We start from the raw sequence: 19001 nt of genomic DNA, 5'->3' as shown, positions 1-19001 counted from the left end.
TAAGAGGAGCTGATTTTTCTACCTGTGTTCAGACAGCAGTACCTAGTGAATGTTTTGTGCTACTGGGATACAAACAAGATACAAATAAACATAAAGTTTAATTTCTATTCTTACCAGAATACTTAGACTTTTGTCTCCAGCAAAAACAGTCATGGAGTTACAGCCATTTAAAAGGTGCTTGTCAAGAGACTGTAGTTCCCTCATTTCCTCTTTCAAACCAATGCAGCTGTTTGAGATTCACGATCACTTATTATTATGAAACAGCAGCTTGCACACAGACATGGTAGTGTTATTTCACCAAATGAAACTAACAAAAAAAAAATCCAAAATAAAATCATCAAAACTGAATCTCAACATTACAACAAAGTGTGAAAGATGATTCAATGGTCTCACGGCCCGAGGAAAGAAACTGTTCTGAAGTTTTGTGATAAAGCAGAAACTGTATTTCTTGACCAATGGCAGCAAGATGAGCAGGCTCTGGCTGCTGTGGGTGTTACCCTTTAGTATCCTTTGGGTCCTGCAGAGACACCTCACAGGTATCACTGGTGCTCAGCAGAGGCGTGATGGTTTTATTACCATCCAGTTTTAGTCCATGAACATCCCATTCCAGTTTGCTGTTAGTTTTACAGCTCTGTAAAAGTACACCACACTGTAAATTATTCTTCATTTTCATGTTGCTGAATTCTAATAACAAAAGCCTGTTGGCTTCATGTTGTCTTTCACAGATTGGTCGCTTCTTTGGCGAGGTAGACGGGTCCATCATGGCTTCATTGCTCAAGATGGGAATGTTTAAAAAGTATGACTAACTCAAGACATATTTTCCAATGATGTTTCTTTTTATTTTGAAATATGTTGGTATGAAGAACAGAGCACACTTTTCTCCAGTCACAATTCATCCTGAGCTTTCTTTTTTTCAGAGTGTCCCTGTTTGACTACCAGGCAATGTGCAAGACGGGCCACCATCACGCCAGCAGCGCGCGACCTCTGCTCAGCGTGAGTCTCATTACTATTTAGCTACTGATGACAACAGAGGCTTACCTCTTATATTATTGATATTATCTGTTATAAAGTTCTTGTATACCAACACATGGGTAACATCCAAAGATTAAAGAAGTATTCTGATGATTTTTAAGATTTTATTCTACCAAAAGTTCTCGTTTCTTGTTTTCCCTTTTGCAGCCATTCTACGGCATCGTGGCTTTGATAAGATGGTTCTTCTCAAATGCGCTGATGTAAGTGCTAAAGAGTAGCATCCCATAATCAAAATGTCCTGCACTGATGTGATCATGCAAACAAATGTAAATCAAGGCTTAGAATCAAATAAAAGATTATTTTGAACTAGGCTGGTTTCAGTCATTATGCAAATGTACTGTTTATAAGGTTTGGGGAAACCTGCAGTCAGCTGAGACTGAAGAAGTCACTTGGATGAGTGACGAAACGTTTCTCCCACAAAACGCTACGTCCAGATGAACAGATTCAACTTTTGGAGATTATTTTGAACTGTTAATCATGCAAAGCTGCTCTGGTAGAGTACAAGAATAAAAGAAGGAGCTGGAAATGGACAGAATAGGCACAAAAATATGTGTGGTCACTTAACCTGTGACAGACAAAAAGACCATCATATATTTCGTATATTTTGTACTGTATATAGTTTCCAACCTCATTGTAGTGTTGTAAAGGTATAACGTAGGATAAAATCTACATACTCAAGTACGATCTCTCAGTCACTATTAATGTGCTTCTGTTCTTATTATATTAGAAACGTTTCGTAATGATGTTAACAGCAAACACACTGTAAGTCCAGGGAGACTTTTGTCTGCTTCATGTCTTCAGGGTGTGAAATACTACCTGTGGATAATGAGCCAGTGTGCGTGGTTCACATTTTTAATATGCATAAATCATTTTAACTGCAAACTGAACCTCCCCACCACTGAGAGATTTTTAAAGCTTAAAAATAAATCAAATGGTGGTACTTAAAGACTGCTGGACTTTTATATCACCGAACCGAAAGACTTTTACTGACTGAAACCTGCAGAGTTAAATTTTGCTTTGTGCCTCAGTTGTTTCACAGTTTACCTCACAGCACTGACTGCTGCTGCTGGATGTCAGGTGCTTTTTTTGTCTTTAACAAGGTGTTTTTGTGTCTCTGTCAGGTTCCTGCTGGACTTTAACCTCTGTGGTCTCTGGCACTCTGATTACTTTGTGGATGGTAAGCTCAGACTGACCTGACTGGTCAAGTTATCTGACAGTGCACTTAATCACCATCAAATCTTGGTAGTCTTTGTTTCTCGGGAAGTTCAATCTTATGAGGAGCGCTGGTTTGGGAGTAATGATCTCTTGAGTCGGCCTCAAGAGGTCATTAGTGGAGCTGCATGTTTTAGCATTGGTTTCATTTTCAGTCCCACAGGTCGACGCTTGCTCAGGACATTACAGTAGAGATCAGTCTGATTACAGTGGATATAACACGGCACGACCCTGTGAAGGAGAACAACAACCAATCTCAATGTATCCGTACAACCAGTACTGGTAACTGGGGATCACAGCACCATGAGCCTCTCTACGGTTTATTACAAACTGTAGGGCTTTGACCCATTGTTGTGATCTGTATGCTCGAGTGGGATGGCCTTCGTTGTCCTCCAGGAGGTTTGCTCACTGGTGCATCTTTATTTATAAGGCCCTACTTGGACAAATGCCCACCTACATTTGCGATCTGCTTACACGGAAAAGTACTGTTTCTTACAGCCTGCGTTCAAGCGATCTTTTGTTGCTCAATGTTCCATTTGCCAGAACTGAACTGGGAAAGAGGGCTTTTACTTATGCTGCCCCTTTCACATGGAACATGATGCAAAAAGATTGGAAGATAGCAGATCTTATTTCATTAAATGCTTTTAAGTCTAGATTGAGAGAGCCAGAGAAAATCGTTTTTTAAAATGTAATTGTTATTTTAAAATATGTATGTAACTTTGTAATTTCAAAGTGTTGTCGCCTCTTGGCCAGGACTCCCTTGAAAAAGAGGTTCTTAATCTCAATGGGACTTTTCCTGGTTAAATAAAGGTATAATAAAAATAATGAGCTCCACCTCTGACTGCTGCCTGATCCCGAAAGTAAGAGCAGGCCGTAGGAACCAAAGGAAGGCAGGGCCATTTGGGTTAGGCCAGACACAGTCTGCTAGTTTAGAACAGGTCCCTTGTTTTTCTCTTCATAGGGAATCACATTTAGCCTGGCCTCCTGCTCAATCGATAGTTTGGACCCTACTAGGGCCAAACTGCCTCAGACAGCATAGCTCATGGGGTTACTTGGGCAGAAAAAATCCTTTACTCACCCCTCCACCATAACGGCAAATCATCCTCTCACGTAGGACCATGACCTGACCAAAAGAATAATCCAGGTGATGGGTGTCTGACCTCCGCCTTAGAGATGGGGTATAGAGCTCTGTCTCCTCCCCATTAAACCGAGTCCATTCAGGTGGTTCAGCATCTGACCAGGATTTTCCTGGATGCCTCATGACTGAGGAAGCGTGTCCAACTAAGTGGAGGGACTACGTCTCTCAGCTGGCTCAGCAGCACCTCAGCATTTACCCCAAAGAGCTACAGGAGGTGGCTGGATACATTTTCTATTATTTATATAGAGTTATGTGCGTAACTTTATCATTACACCTCATATTAGTGGAGGAATATTTGTAGGTGGCAGCATGCTGTAGCTGTCTGGATAAATATGTGGAGCTATTCAGAAGGTTTTCGTGCTCCTCTCAGGATGAACTCAGTAACTTTGGTGATCCTTCTGGCTTTCCATCGTTATCACATTAGTGAGCACAGGTGTCGGTGTCGTGTCTCCAGAGGCTGAAACTTTACCGATCAAAATTATGAAAGGAAAACGATTAGAAAAGTTTTGTTTTCTTTTTGTCTCATTAATAAATTGCTCATCTTCATCATCATCTCTCCATCACCATCCTCACCTTCATCACCTCCGTGTGCCATCTTTGTCGTCACTGTGATCCATCTTCATCCGTTCAGCCAAAGCTGGCTATCACACATGTGAGTAAGACACATCTGTGGACATCATCTGCTCATCATAAAAAGGGACTAGCCATCTCAGGTGTAGCGACGCTGTGTAACGTGTGTGTGTGTGCGTGTGTGTGTGGTTTCCTCAGCTCATAAGCAGAAGAAGGTGGACGCGCTGCAGCCCTGCGACACGGCTTACCCTGGCTTCATGTACGACCCGTCTGTCAGAGAGGCCAACAGCCTCATCAAGTGTGGACGATGCCAGAAGTATGACACACACACACACACACTTTAAAAATCAAAACAAGCTTCATTCATAGTTTGTTAATCTTAAATCGAGGAAGTTTCAACTTAAAATCAAAAATAAGATTTCTTTTTTATTTTAATATCAGTTGATTGTTTCATGTGATATTTCAGAGATCACTGTGACCGCTGTTAATTTGAAACACTGTCCACTGGCTGCTAGTCTGATAATCGAATGATTGGCAGTGACTGACTGTGGCCTTCTTTGCGTTTCAGGATGTTTGTGGTGCAGCAGATTCCTGACAGTAACCTGGTTCTGGTCGTGACTCAGGCCTACTGTGACTGCTCCCGTCAGTATGGAGCCATTCTGCTGGAGCCCAAAGAGATCAAATATATCCTTCACATACTCAGCAGCAAAATGCTGCCCCCTGCTGGATGCTTACAGCCACAAATACTGCAGGGAGGGCTAGACTGCGATCAGCCTGGAAAATCACATTTGTGCTGTAATCTCCTTATTTTCCCTCAGATCAGTGATGCAGTCCACTGGCACTCCAAGGCCAGTAATGAGAACATTAATAGATTATCTAAGCAGTCTCACAACATCTGTTTGCTCTTAGCTGAGGCTTTGAAACTTCAGATTTATACCGTGCTTTGTTTCTACAAAATTTCGTCCCCATTATATATTTAGTCCCAAAAAGTCAGGCGATGCCGATCGACAGTCGTTGACATCGAGCTTCCAGTTTTCCTTAACATCTGTGAACATAACGCCACAGTGAAGTGCAACAGGATGAAATCCCAGAAGGTGCGGCGGCGCCCTGAGTCATGCCACGCCTACCACCCAAAGGTCAGTGCTGAGCCTCACTGCTGACTGTGAACGCAGAGAACTGTAAGACTATTTAACAAAAACAAACGTGGTGATTTTAAAGGCTCCAAGACAAAGAATCTCACACAGAAAGCTAGCAACAACACATAAGGTGTGTGTGTCTGTGTGTGAAATAAATAGAGGTGAAGCAGGTCTCAGGGTCAATCGGGTACTGATGCACCTCTGTCCTGCAGCACATCCAACAAATCCTTGAGTCAGCTGAAAAGCAGAACATCACCTCTTTTGTTAACAGTGATTTTTTTAAGGGATTCAAATTCTTCACTTTAAAAGTTCCACTAATCATTTAACAGTCGTTGTTGCAGCTTGTGTATAATCTCTAACATCAGTCCTGAGTCACACTTGATGGCTGTTTAAAGCAGGTGTATTGGGCAGATTCCCAGCTCCTTATTTTTATTCTTGGACTCCCCTAGAAGAGCTTTGCATGATGGGTCATAGCTTGTAATAATCTACATTTGGCTTACACTGGACTGTGGTGCATCATTTATGTGAAACAAGCTCCGGACACTCAGGACGATCTCCAAAGGAACACTCAGACTGTGGGTTAAATATCTCAGACTCTCCATCAGTTCTGTCTGATGTGACTCAGGTGTCTTTTGATTGGCTGCCCCATGTAAACAGAAAGTTTGAGTGCATCTAAGAAAAGCAAAAAAAGAAGAAGAGAGAAAAACTGTGATACTGTAGGTATACTCGCTTTAAGTATGCACGAGTTAGAATGTAATGTATGCTAAAATCAGTCTAGAGTATGGACAGAAAATTAACTTCACTGACCGCTCATACATCAAGTCATCCATAATCTGCTGTTCATTCTGTAAGGCTAACTAATGACTGTCTGTTGCAGCAGGTGAACACTGATGTACTCAGAGAAACTGATATGAGAGGACTGAGCATCACATTTGTTTTGTCCTACAGGAGAACGCTAAGGACTGCGGCGGGGCGGCAGCCATCTCCCTGTCGCTCTCGCTCTTTTCTGCCTCTCTGCTCGTCTCATTGGTCACTGAGTACTAAACCAGAGTGAACCCACCAATCAAGATAAACATGACAGTGAGGCGGAACATCCAGCAGGTAGCCAAAGGATTTTTTTCTTTTACTGGAATAAGAGACAAACTTGGATGGAGAAACTGTCTCAGCTGCTGATCGGCCTCACTTTGCAGCACAAATAAAGGGCTACACTAGGTTTTCTTTAAAACCTGCAATAGACTCTAAACTGACTCTGGATCAGCTTTGCAGTGACTCTGCAGCTGGAGGAGAAATGATAAGACTCCTGGGGGGGGGCCCTCCTGGACAGTGCAGCCTGTGCGTGGAGATGCGTTGCCATTACACCCGAACAAGAATGTAGCACCTTTGTAGCTTTTTTGATACAGAGCTGATGTGTAAATGTAGAGTTTTACAGCCTCGATTTACCAAAACTCTCAAATTAGGACAAAAAAAAGCTGAACTTTAAACACTCAAAGACTTTCTCAGCAGCTTTAAGGGTCAAAGGTTAACAGAAGATGCCGCACGCCGTATGCGAGGAAACGCTGCGGATCACTAAGGAGTGTGACGCCTGCCTGTTGAAGGTGAAGATGGAGAGAAAGTGACGTCTGGATGATTTTGTTGGCTGAGATAGAAGCGGTGTAGCGGCTTTAGGTGGAAATGAAGCTACAGCATTCAGGGATTAGTTTTTATAGATAAAGATGTACTGGAACTGTTCTAAATGTGAACGCAATAAAAAAAAAAAAAAAACATTTTTCACTTTACACAGCAGCACATTTGTGTTTTTTTCACATTTACAAAGAAAACTTGTTTTCGTCTTCAGGGCCTCGAGTGTCTGAGCACGTACAAAAATTGTATTCTTAGATTCATCGTCATTGTATATTTTCTGTCATTAATGGGAAATTCCAACCTCGATCTTCTTCCCAAAACTGACATAACTCAGATTTGCTGATTAAAACAAGACTGATGAAATGGAGACCTTCCTACTTTTCTTATGGAGCTCACGGGCTTCACTGCTCTCTTACCTCTGCACCGCTGATCAGCTGCAATGTGAAGCAGGTGTAAATGCACAACAGTGCTGCAAGAGATCATGTTACGCTCATATTAGCTTCTCTTCATTGGCTCCCTGTTAAATTCTGAATTTTACATCGTTCTCCTCAAATACGAAGTCCTGACTGATCAGACTCACATCTTAAAGACCTCAGAGCGTCTCATTATCAGGACAGAGCACGTCGCTCTCACACTGCAGGCTTACATTAAACTACACTCTTCGAGTTTTTAAAAGTAGAATGGTAGGCAGAGCCTTCAGCTGTCCCACTTTGGGTTTGGATGACAGACACTCAACTCAGATTAGGCGTAGAACTTTCGTCTGTGACAGAGAGTGGAGTTGGGGCTGGATCAGGTGACCCTGAATCATCTCCTAGTTACACACCTCCACTGACTCCCAGTGACGGCCCGTATGTCCTAGAAAATCCTTCTCACATGCAAATCCCTTCATGCTCTTGCTCCCGAGGACTCATCAGACATTCTTCTACTCCCCACGCTGGACTCTACCTTCCTCAGTTAAAATTCTCACTCTCCATCAAACACTCCAGACAGCAGTCCTTTGGGAGCAGGGCATTCACCGCTGCTGCTTTCACTCTCTGGAACATGCTCCCCTCTGAGATCTGCGATCCTCCATCTCAAAAAGCAGCTGAAATGTCACATGCTCACTGAAGCCTTTTTTCTGTGTGTAAAGAAACCTCAGGTATCTTGAAGGGTGCCACATAAATCTAAATTATGATTCTCGTTACTAATCTACAATATTATTATTGGTGAATATATTGCAATAGGCTCAGTACTTCCTCGCTGGAGCTGTATGAGTTCCCCCTCTAACATTGTAGGGGCTCCACCTTCCAATATAAAGCTTAATAATAAACTAAAAATTCCATCTTAAAAATGAAAAATCAGTTTACACAAATCAGGACATGAAGTATCCATCTCCTGTGCTGGGAGACTTCCAGGAGGCGCTCAGCACTGCGTCTCATTTGGATGTTAACAGGCTTCAAAGTACTCGTTAGCGAGATAAGTTTAATTAGTTTCAGTCCCTTCAGGGATGCTGCTGATGAAAATTTAAAACATAAAATAAGATGAGCCTTTAACTCTGAGGGGAACGGCTCGTGTTGGGGCTGAAATGCGAAGCCTGCAGCCATCATTGACGGTCTGTGTTTCAGTATTTTAGGGGGACTTTTACTTTAAATCAGCAGAACTTACGCGAAATGTTTCATTTTTTTATTTTCTGTTAACATCACACAAAAATCAATATGATCAAAACGTTTGTACAAAAGGAATCCAAAGTGACGGCCGCTGCTGGGGTGTTTCGGCCCGACGACTCTTCGTGTCAGTATGAAGAGTAACCGCTGTCCACAAAAAAAAAAAAATTTAAAAATGATCCAGTGTTTTTAGTCTGGACGCACAGAAAAAAATCTTCCTTATTATCAGCAAGGCATCGGTCAGGAAGGGGTCTTCTCTTTAGAAGAATAAATAAAGGAAGAGTCAGTCTGTGTGCATCGTTTAAATGCGCATTGTGTACATTCAGTTCAGGAACAGCCGGCCTCCTGTTTGAGTCTTAAAGGCATTTTGAAGCAAATTTCTGTCCAGATGTTGGAAAGAAGAAACCTCTGGATAAATTCTACAAGCAGAGACTGACCAGAGACTGGTGGATCTGAGGAGGAGGTATCTGACGTGCTCCCAACGTTGCCCGTTTGCCCAAATCCTTACTTTATTTTAGCATCTAATTAAAATCAAATCCGCCTGGACGTGATGCCAGAGCAGAATATCAACGCAGTTCTATATTAAAATACAATTTTTAAGTAGTAGGAGGAAATTATAACCACCAACCCTCATTTTTCTTCATATTGGTTATACAGATCACCAGCTTTTACATTTTAAAACAGAGCACTAAAGAGCAGTGCAGCTGTCTCAGATTGTGCGGTATAGATCCTCTGCAGGACGGACAAGTAAAGTTAAAGTTGACTGAATAAAAAGTAAAATTTTATTGAAGTCTGTGAAATCACCTGGTGAAATCTTGTATTAATATGTTTAAGTTCATGAACGTGCATGTGTTAATTTCACCTTATCTTAAACGTGTTAAACTAGAAAAAGTTTCTTGAAGGTAGAACAAATCGGGGTGAATGGCCACGTGCTCTTCCTTAACCCAGTACCTCCCCCAGACCCTTTTTTTTTTTTTTTTTGCTGCTGGTACGTGTTGGGCGTTTTTTGGACTCTACATGGCCTGCTGTTTGTCCTGAGTTGAATTGGTGTCCTCCGCCTCCCCTCCTCTCTCCTGGTTCCAGTCTCGGAGGCCCTGCGGCAGGCTCGTGTCCTCCTCGAAGCTCCCAGTCCCCTCCACAAACTCCTCATACGTTGACTTCTCCTCAAACGGCCGAGGGCCCAGCAGCTCCAGCATGTCAGCCTTGTTCAGCACCTCCCTCTCCAGCAGGCGCTTCCCCACCTGAGGATCACAGCAGGGGTGGAGCTTAAGTGGCTTGTTTCAGACAGAGGATGAACAGAGGCCCAGATGTGGATTATTTTGAACTATGATTCATGTAAAGCTACTCAGTGTTTATCTGAGGTGATGTTGTGTTTTTGTGCACTAGAGAGTCTCACCAGCTCCACCAGGTCCTTCTTGTCCTGGATGAGCTGCAGGGTGTGCTCGTACGCTCGATTTACCAGCTCTCTGACCTCCTCGTCAATGAGCTCCGCTGTCGCCTCGCTGTACGGCTTCTCCATGACCACCTCGCCCTGTCGGGGGAGGTCAAACGACACCTTTCCCACCTTCTCGCTCATCCCAAACTGCACCACCTGCAAATCAGGGTACAGAGTGAGGTGTCACAGCACAAACAGCACTCTTCTGCTGGTGGGAATAAAACAGGGAGTGTGTTTTTATGCATGCGTCCATACCTGAGCGTAGGCAGACTGCGTGACCTTCTTCAGGTCGTCCTGAGCTCCGGTGGTGATCCGTCCGAAGAAAACCTGCTCAGCCACGCGCCCTCCCAGCATCATGCACATCCTGTCGAACAGCTGCTCTTTGGTGTACAGGTACTGCTCTCTGGGCAGGTACTGAGCGTAACCCAGACCCTTCCCCCGCGGGATGATTGACACCTGGATACAAACCATGTGTGGTTAGCCCACAGCTTCCATCTACACCTGTAACTGGTGGAGATTTACAGAGCAGCTGGAGTCATAACAGAAATGACACAGCCCAAGCTCAGAGACAGAGCTCCTACCTTGAGCAGAGGGTCGGCGTGCTGCAGGAACCACCCGACGATGGCGTGACCAGCCTCGTGATAGGCAACGGTCTTCTTCTCTGTGGGCTGCAGGACTTGAGTCTTCTTCTCCAGACCTAAACACAAACAACCCAGGAGTCAGATTGTAAGGACGTCAGAGCCAAACTGTCCTGTATACCACACAAAGAAACAACCGTACACAGCAGTTACATATTAGGTGATGTCACACTCACCTCCGATGACCCGGTCGATGGCTTGTTCAAAGTGTTTGCTGTTGACAGATGGGTTCAAGTGCCTGGCAGCGATCAGAGCCGCTTCGTTGCAGACATTAGCGATGTCGGCACCTGATTCATTTAAACAGGAAAAAAACGACATCAAATATAATGATCCAAAATAAAAATAAAAATAAAAGTTTTGCTATAGCGGCATTAAATTGTTGTTATTTGATCCAACTGTTACAAACCAGTGAATCCTGGTGTGGACGCTGCCATCTTCCTGGCAAGACCGTCTTTGTCCAGATTGGGGTCCAGTTTGATTGGTCGCAGGTGGACTTTAAAGATGGACGCCCTGCCTTTGATGTCCGGTGGACCTGACAGAAGACAGGAGGGAATTCTTCCTCTGCATTCCAACTAAAACTTATTCTGTGGAGCTTCAACATGAGCATGACTTTACATGGCACAGCTAGCGTCCTCCAGCAGGCTGATCACATTGGAAAAGCCAGATTTCCCTCGTAGGTACATTTCACTGCCATGTTTACACTTAATCAGGTTTCTAAACGCCATGTTTGGAGAATGCCAAACAGCAAATCAACACCTCACACCAACTGGCAGCACTGTGTTTAGTAGGATGATGATTTGGGCACATTCCAATACTTTAAGATGTGGAGACTGCAGTAAGGCAGTAAAGACTCTGCTTACCTATGTAGATCTGTCTGTCGAAGCGTCCTGGTCTCAGCAGTGCAGGATCCAGGATGTCCGGTCTGTTGGTTCCAGCCAGGACCACCACGTTCGTAGCGGTGTTAAAACCTGTAGAAAAAGATGAAGACACTTAAATCTAATGAGGGGCTGGGGGGATAGTATGTTCCACTTCAAAATGCAGATTGCCTACCATCCATCTCCACCAGCAGCTGGTTCAGGGTGTTCTCCTGCTCACTCTGACCCCCAAAGTTCCCCCCTCCTCTCTTCCTCCCCACCGCGTCGATCTCGTCAATGAAGAGGATGCAGGGGGCATTCTTCCTCCCCATGGCAAACATGTCCCTCACCTTCACGAGGAGAGAGAACAGTCAAACATTCAGTGACTGAACAGAGTCATCTCAGATGGTCCAGGATCTGCTCGGGGTTCATTCACTTACTCGGGCCGGACCGACGCCCACAAACATCTCGAGGAACTCTGAGCCATTGACGGTGATGAAGGGGACGTTGGCCTCTCCAGCTGTAGCTTTAGCCAGCAGAGTCTTTCCTGTACCAGGAGGTCCGGACAGCACTGCTCCCTGAGATAAAAGCGGCATCAGTTAAAAGTGATTGAGAGCAGTTTACATCCAAGACAAACCGTCCTATTAAAAAAAAAAAAAAAAAAAAAAAACCCACACAGCAGGGAAAACAGCTCAGTGTTTTTACACTAATAATGTGCTCAAAAAAAAAAAAAAAAAAAAAAAAAAAAAAAAAAAAAAAAAAGGTACTTTATCTTCGGTATGGAACAAAACTCTGAAAAATGGATTAACAGTAAAAGCTTAATTAATAAAATGTGCAGCAGGGACTCATCGATGTGAAATAAACTCTACATAAGCATTTCTTCACATATCTGGGCAAAGCAATGCAGACAAACAAGATTGTAAGCAAAGACATTAATAAAACACATGATCAAATGCAGTAAAGGTAAGTCATTGGCAGTGATGGGAGTAACGGCGTTACTTTTTTCAGTAACAAGTAATCTAACTAATTACTATTTCTATCGTTACAACGTTACTAACAAGAAAATGCGGTGCGGTCGCGTTACTATTTGTCAACAAACAGACGGCTGAAGCTGTCTTCAGCTTACCGCACCTTACCGCATCAGTTGCATGGAAGTAGCTGTAAGTAATCTGGGCGCTACAGCTTTAAGCAGCTGCGCGCGCTCCGCGGACGGCAATCACTTTCTGCCTGACAATCACTTTTTGGCACAACACCTGGACCTGGGCAAAACAATTGCACGAATGCTGCTGTTTGACTGAGGAAGAATAAAGTAGTCGTGGTAAGCCAATCACATGACCACTTCAAGATGACAAAGCAACAATGTGATATATACCAGTTTTTAAATCGTGTTGATAGGCCACGTAAAACCAGAGTCATGATAAACAATATATACGCGGCGGTTTTTCCTCAATAGTTTCGTCATGTTTACTGTCTAAGGACAGCACTAGCGAGCACTCTCTGCTTATGACCAAAAAAAACAACAACAACAAAAAAAACCACAAAAAACAAAAGAAAACTGCCCTTTCGTGTTGGTGGAAAAATGTCGACCAATCAAAAAATGATATGGCAACATGACATTTGGTTGTTTAGGAAGAGGAGAAAGTGTGTTATTAAAAAAAAAAAAAAAAAAAAGTGGTAAAAGGTAAATGGCTGCATAATTAATTACTTTTTCAAAAGTAACTTGCCCAACACTGGTCATTGGTATCGCAGAAACTAGGGGTAGGAGATATATTGAATATACTCGATGTATCGAGAGTTTTTCCACGTACGACAGTTAAAAAGACTTTATTGTAACCATCAAATAAAGGCTGCCGTGGAAATATTAAGTTGTCTAGACCTAATTCACTCAGAGTTTTTTTTCTCCCACACACTGCAAATGCATCATTAATCCCCCCTCCCAACCGTACCCGGCACACTGCGCTGAGCATGCGTGTTTATATACTACCAGATAGGGGAAAATATGGCAATAGTGGGAGTTTTACAGGGAGGATGTTGAACAAAATATTTTCCAAAACATGCTGTAAAACTACTGTCGCAAAAGGTAGCAGTACCACGAAATTATTCCACCAGCTAAAAAGTCATCCGCTGCAAGATTCGGATTTTTACCTTGGGGATCTTAGCTCCAAGGTCCTGGTACTGCTGCGGGTTCTTCAGGAAGTTCACAAACTCCATTATCTCCAGTTTGGCCTCCTCACAACCAGCCACATCCTTGAACTTTACTTCGATGTTGTCCTTCATCATCTTGGCTGTTGACTCGCTCATGCTAAATGGATTCCTACCGCCTCCAGCGCCTCCTCCCATTGGTCCCCGCCGCAGCGTGAAGAGCAGGAAGCCAATCAGCAGCAGGGTCGGGATCATGCTCAACAGGAAAGAGCTGAAGGAAGAAAAAGCAGCATTAGGAAAGCTACTTTTTTGACACATCAGATGTTATTATATAAACTGAGGTTGTTAGGCCCTTTTCAATAAAGATCTTACCCCTGATTAAAGTCTCTGGCTGACATAATGCATGCGGCGTTTGTGTGTTAAACCCACCCATCGCTCTCAGAGCTGTAGACGACGGCAGGTCGGTGCGTTGACTCCATTCCGAGTTCCAGAACTGCCGTCTCGAGGTTTCTCTCAAATGTGTCGACGCTGCCGATGTTGAACCAGACGTAACTCTGAGGGATAAATAACATCACGCATCATTCAACTAGAGAAAAGTAGCCTGAACTGTGCGACTTGTTAACTCTCTCCAGGGGGTCAAAATTCGGTTCCTAGGCCATTTGTGCTTTTAATCTATGCAAAATAAAAATAGTCTTTGTGCAACTTTGACATTTTTAATTAGTAAAAAACCTCAGGGAATGTCTGACAGTGTAATTAATATTGACTTGTACTGTATGTAGCAGCACCTCACTGTGACACTTTTTATACATCTGAAGATTCCACTTTAAGCAAGCCCAAATCATCAGCCTTCCTCCACTGTGCTGTCAGTTCGTATGAGGCGTTTGTGCGAATATGCTCTGTTCGGTTTTCTCCAAATGTTCCAAACATCTCCACTTTGGTCTACACTGGACGGTCAGACGATGGGGTGAATTTGCTGGTTGTTTTCACAACGAATGCTAGTGGTAAATGGCTACTCTGGTTACATTTATTTTACTTTTTAAACTTCTCTAGCTGCCCAAACTTTTTCAGGCTTTCTCTAAATGTACATAATACCCAGATTTTGCCTTTTTAAAAAAAAAAAAAAAAAAAAAAAAAAAAAAAAATTCCTTAAACAAGAAACTTTTAGTTTTTTAATGTAAACATGTAAAGAAATTTAACCAACTGAATTTGGTTAATTAAACAAATTAATTAACTGACCACATGCAATACTTTGAAGAGCCACTGGGATTGTGACAGCTAGATAAAAATCTATTTCAAAATCAGTCTGAGCATTGCTTTGCTTTGCCTTACCGCATCAGTGTCGGCTCCCGGCACCAGAATGACTCTGACATACTGCTTGTTGACGACCTCCAGTCGATCCACCTGGAAAGAGCATGAAACTGTTAACCTGCAGAAACATTAGTAACAACAAAGAGTCTAGGCAGTGAGTGTCGAGGCCTGCAGCAGCCAAAAAGTGCGTATGCTTCAACCTGGAAAGTTGACTTCATAACCGATAGCAACCTAACAAATTCCAGGATGGCTCACACACAGCAGTGGCTATCCATCCATACAACTTACCCATCAAGCCACCTTTTCACTCCATCACACAGACAGAGGACTGGAGGCAATGTTTGAGTTTGAGCGCCAAGTCACCTTACAAAGATCCACTCTGATAATAGGGATTCACCAAATTCAACTTGACTCTTAAACTTAACTTAAACTCTCTGCTTTACATTGAATGGACCAATGTTTACTGAAATTTAATTACAGCATTCTGTGTGTTTTCTTGCTGTTTTTGCAATCTGTGGGCACTGTGTGAACAGTTGGTTAAAGCGACCAGACTAAGAACAGGTTAACTCATGTTGGTGGCTGGTTGTATCTTAAAAATTGTCCCACGCTGTGACTCTGACTAGCATCTTGTCATCTGCCAGCAACCACTACTATCAGAACTAAATATCCCTGCAGTCTGGGTGCGAACATCCTCACCTTGCCTCTGCCCAGGTAGCGGTGGACAAAGTCCTTCCAGCTGATCTCTCTGCCGGTGTCTCTGAAGTAGAAATACAGCAGAGCCGAGCTCACTCCGGCCACCGTGATCGCCACGTAACGGAAATCCTTCTCATCCCAGGGGAAGTCGCCCTGCAGACCAACACAGGCACAGGTGGAAAGTTACCTGCAGGTTATTATTTGTTAATGCGATGGCACGCTAATGACAGAGGAAAGGATGATGCTGATTTGAGGAAAAATTGGTCAGCTGCAAGAAATAAGAGATGAGTAAGAACAGCGTTGGGCTGCTCAACCCTTACGTAAAATAAATATATTGAAAAACTGAGGCTGTATTCATATTTCTGTTACACTTATGTTGTAAAATAAAATAATTGAATGGTTGTTTCAATGTTTACGACATACCTTCTGCATTCGACTCCACCAGTCTTTTCCTCCTCCTCTCTTCCCCCCTCCTCCTCCTCCTCCTCCTCCGGTTGGTCCTTTTTTCCCATCTGAAATTCAGAAATGTAATTTTAGCTACAGTTCCTTATTTTAGTTTCTCAGTTTTTATCCATGAAATATCAGGATATTCTTCTCTAAACCGGATTACTTATTTCAGTTTGACATGCATTTGATCTGAAGTTACAGCCCCATCCCTGCTCCTGTGATCCCCGCTCACTGGCTCAACTTGAAGACGCCGCTCAGGTATATTTTTAGGGTTTTTTCCTATTAAAAAAAATTCTGATGACCACCAAACACATTTTGGTCTTGCAAAGGAAAATGACCAGTAGGGGAGTGCTGGAGCTGATCCCAGCTGTCATAGGGCAAGAGGCAGGGTACACCTGTACAGGTCATCAACCTGTCACAGGGCTGACACAGGTTTGCATGAGCCTCGAGAAGCTGATTCCTCATATTGAACGTCAGCATATGAAATGTCTAATTTAACATGCGTTATACCACCAGTGCATTTAGCCATTTTGTTTTGTTATTCACCTTCTTGGTAATAAAAATTTGTGAATAACTATTCGCAATAATGTCAAATGAAACAAACTTTGTGGGGTTTTTTAATAGTTACTGATGTTTGAGAAAAGCAGATCTCACCTTTGGGCTCTGTGGCGTAGAGTCGTCGCTGAGCTAACTGGAATCTGCGACAGGACAGGAAGTTAGCTGGAGTCCGAGTTATGTTCTGAAAAAGACCACAGAGTCACCGCTGGTCCACTGGACACCATCTACAAACAACAACCTGCTGAAGAATGGCTTTTAGCAACTATAAACCTCTAATCAGTGGAGGTCACATTCATTCAGTGGGTCCATCAAATATTATATATTATAGTTAACTGATACAACCCTGGTTCTTGAGGAGAAAATGTAACAGTAACTCAAATAACCACTCGTTACAACCAACATTCAGTATGCAGAAGGGCATCTCTGAACGCACAACATGTTGAAGCCGCAGCAACAGAAGACCACACCAGGTGCCACTCCTGTCATCTAACAATAGGAAACTAAGGCTGTAATTCACACAGGTTCACCAAAACTAGATAACAGAAGACTACAAAAATGTTGCCTGGCCCGATGAGTCACGATTTCTGTTGTGGCATTCAGAGGGCCACAGCCCTCAAACATTCAGTAGGGCCAGAATCTAATTCAAACAACATGAAAGCTTGGATCCATCCTCGCTTGTATCAATGGCTCAGGCTGCTGGTGGAGTAACAGAGTGGAGAATACGTTTTTGGCAGACTTTGGGTACCAACTGACTACAACTTAAACACCACAGCCTGCCTGAGTATTGCTGCTGACCATATCATCGCTTTATGACCACCGTGTACTCATCTTCTCACGGCTGTTTCCAAGCAGGAAAATGCACCGCGTCACGAAACTCAAACCATCTCATGCTAATTTCCTAAACTCATCCGGTAGGTCTAACCGAGTGGCAGCAAGATGTACCTAATGAAGTCATGAGCGTATAAAATGTTAAACTCATAAGGTTTGTTTTTCTTTTCTTGACTCTCTCCTGCATAGTAAGGCAATTGAGCTCACAAGCGCTGACTATTGCCCCTGCACAGGCTTCCAGAAGTTGGCCAATTAGAAGACAGTGAGCTCATATGATGTTTAGGTGCTGAAATGGCTTTTTTCTGGGGCTAACAAAAAAAAAAGGTACAAGTATAAGATAAATATGACTTTACGATCAAAGTTTGAACTAATTTGCTTTTAAGCAAAAAAAGAAAAAAACTAAACAATTGTTTCAACTAAACTTGGCAGGCAGTCGTCCTCGCTAGTAGCTACTCATGTCTCGTCTTTATTTAGTTAATTAAATTTCTAAAACACACAGAAAGGAAACTTGCTTTGACTAAGTTTCTGGTGGATTCTTATATTTCTGTAAAATAATAATAATAATTTTAAAAACTCTTTCGCAGACACCTTCCGTCACTTACCGGGCCGGTGGAGTTTCTGTATCCGGCTCTGAAGAGCTGTCCTGCGGTCACAGCTGAGAGCCTGGCCCGGGCTCCTCCAGCACGGCAGAGAGGCAAAGCGGCCGCCGAGAGAAGCCTCAGTAGCTGAGACATCCCCGCTGTGCCGCGTGCCCAGATTTTCAGGTCACAAAACACAACTTTTTAATTTAGTTGGTCTTACTTCTATCCCTGGGATCCTTCATGTAACGCCTGCAAGTGTTATTGAGTAACAGCGTGAAATGTCAACGGGAGGATGATATAAAGGCCCTTGAGGCTTCCCATAAAATGCCTGTCAGAACTTGTTACTGAAGGAAATATGTTTAGCAATAATGAAATAGTCATTTTCCTCATTTTCAAATATATTACAGCAATATTGCTATTTTGAATTTATTCAATGAAATCACATTTATTTATGTTAAATATAAATTTGTTACAATCAGGCATCAGACAGGTCCCCGTAGCACAGCTACGCTCACTTATTGGCTTAGAGAGAAAGCCTGGCTCGAGTGCTGTTACCAAAACATGCAATGACTTCGCTTTTTTCCTCATGGCATTCATTAATACAGTCCCAATCAAAGGTTTAGGACCACATGCCTTTAAAAAGCCAAAAATGTGGAGTAATTGTCATTTTGTGTCAGGTAGTCACACTGTCATGACGTTCTGATGGCAAAGGAGAAAAAAACGTTCCCTTTTTGAATGTGGTCGGGTTGTTGAACTGCATAAGCGGGGTCTTTTGCAGCGCGCCATCGCTGCTGAGGTGGGACTCAGTCAGACAGTCATTTGCAATTTCTTAAATGATCCTGAGGGTTATGGAACAAAAAAACCAAGTGGAAGACCCCAAAAAAAATTCACCATCACTGAGCCGGAGGATTAAATTGGCTGTCCGCGAAGACACTGGACGATCCTCGACCCAAATTAAGGCCATTACTGATGCTGACTGCATCCCCATAACCATCAGACGGCATCTGAGACTGAAGGGCTTAAAAAACAAAAAATGTCTTCAAAGGTGTCGTCTCCTTGACCGCCACAGAACTGAACGTTTGCACCAAACGTGGGACACTGAAAGGTGGAAGAAAGTTTTATTCTCTGATGAGAAGAAATTTAACCTTGATGGTCCTGATGGTTTC

General features: G+C 43.1%; 2 protein-coding genes across 2 annotated transcripts in view; one reads left to right on the top strand and one right to left on the bottom strand.

The window, feature by feature from the left end:
• LOC116325242 (voltage-dependent calcium channel subunit alpha-2/delta-4-like) overlaps positions 1-4778 on the top strand; it is an 87066-nt gene extending 82288 nt beyond the window's left edge. Inside the window, exons 32-39 of the mRNA XM_039614770.1 lie at positions 726-796; positions 918-993; positions 1180-1232; positions 2154-2209; positions 4014-4034; positions 4151-4268; positions 4521-4657; positions 4771-4778. Of these exons, the coding sequence (XP_039470704.1) occupies positions 726-796; positions 918-993; positions 1180-1232; positions 2154-2209; positions 4014-4034; positions 4151-4268; positions 4521-4657; positions 4771-4778 (540 nt within the window). The remainder of the gene's footprint in view (positions 1-725; positions 797-917; positions 994-1179; positions 1233-2153; positions 2210-4013; positions 4035-4150; positions 4269-4520; positions 4658-4770) is intronic.
• Positions 4779-8355: 3577 nt separating this feature from the next.
• On the bottom strand, positions 8356-18124 carry afg3l1 (AFG3-like AAA ATPase 1). The gene is made up of 16 exons (XM_031746083.2): positions 17857-18124; positions 16523-16607; positions 15845-15933; positions 15425-15574; positions 14750-14821; positions 13850-13974; positions 13424-13691; positions 11719-11856; positions 11475-11628; positions 11285-11392; positions 10831-10956; positions 10601-10711; positions 10368-10483; positions 10042-10242; positions 9748-9942; positions 8356-9592 (listed from the first exon to the last, which is right to left on the bottom strand). The coding sequence occupies exons 1-16, from the start codon at positions 17986-17988 to the stop codon at positions 9365-9367; spliced, it is 2298 nt and encodes a 765-aa protein (XP_031601943.1). The 5' UTR covers positions 17989-18124; the 3' UTR covers positions 8356-9364.
• Between the last annotated feature and the right edge of the window lie 877 nt (positions 18125-19001).

The sequence above is a fragment of the Oreochromis aureus genome, linkage group 7 (assembly GCF_013358895.1).
Source record: "Oreochromis aureus strain Israel breed Guangdong linkage group 7, ZZ_aureus, whole genome shotgun sequence".
Classification (NCBI taxonomy): domain Eukaryota; kingdom Metazoa; phylum Chordata; class Actinopteri; order Cichliformes; family Cichlidae; genus Oreochromis; species Oreochromis aureus.
The sequence above is the reverse complement of the archived record's forward strand: the minus strand, read 5'-3'. Positions and strand labels throughout refer to the sequence as shown.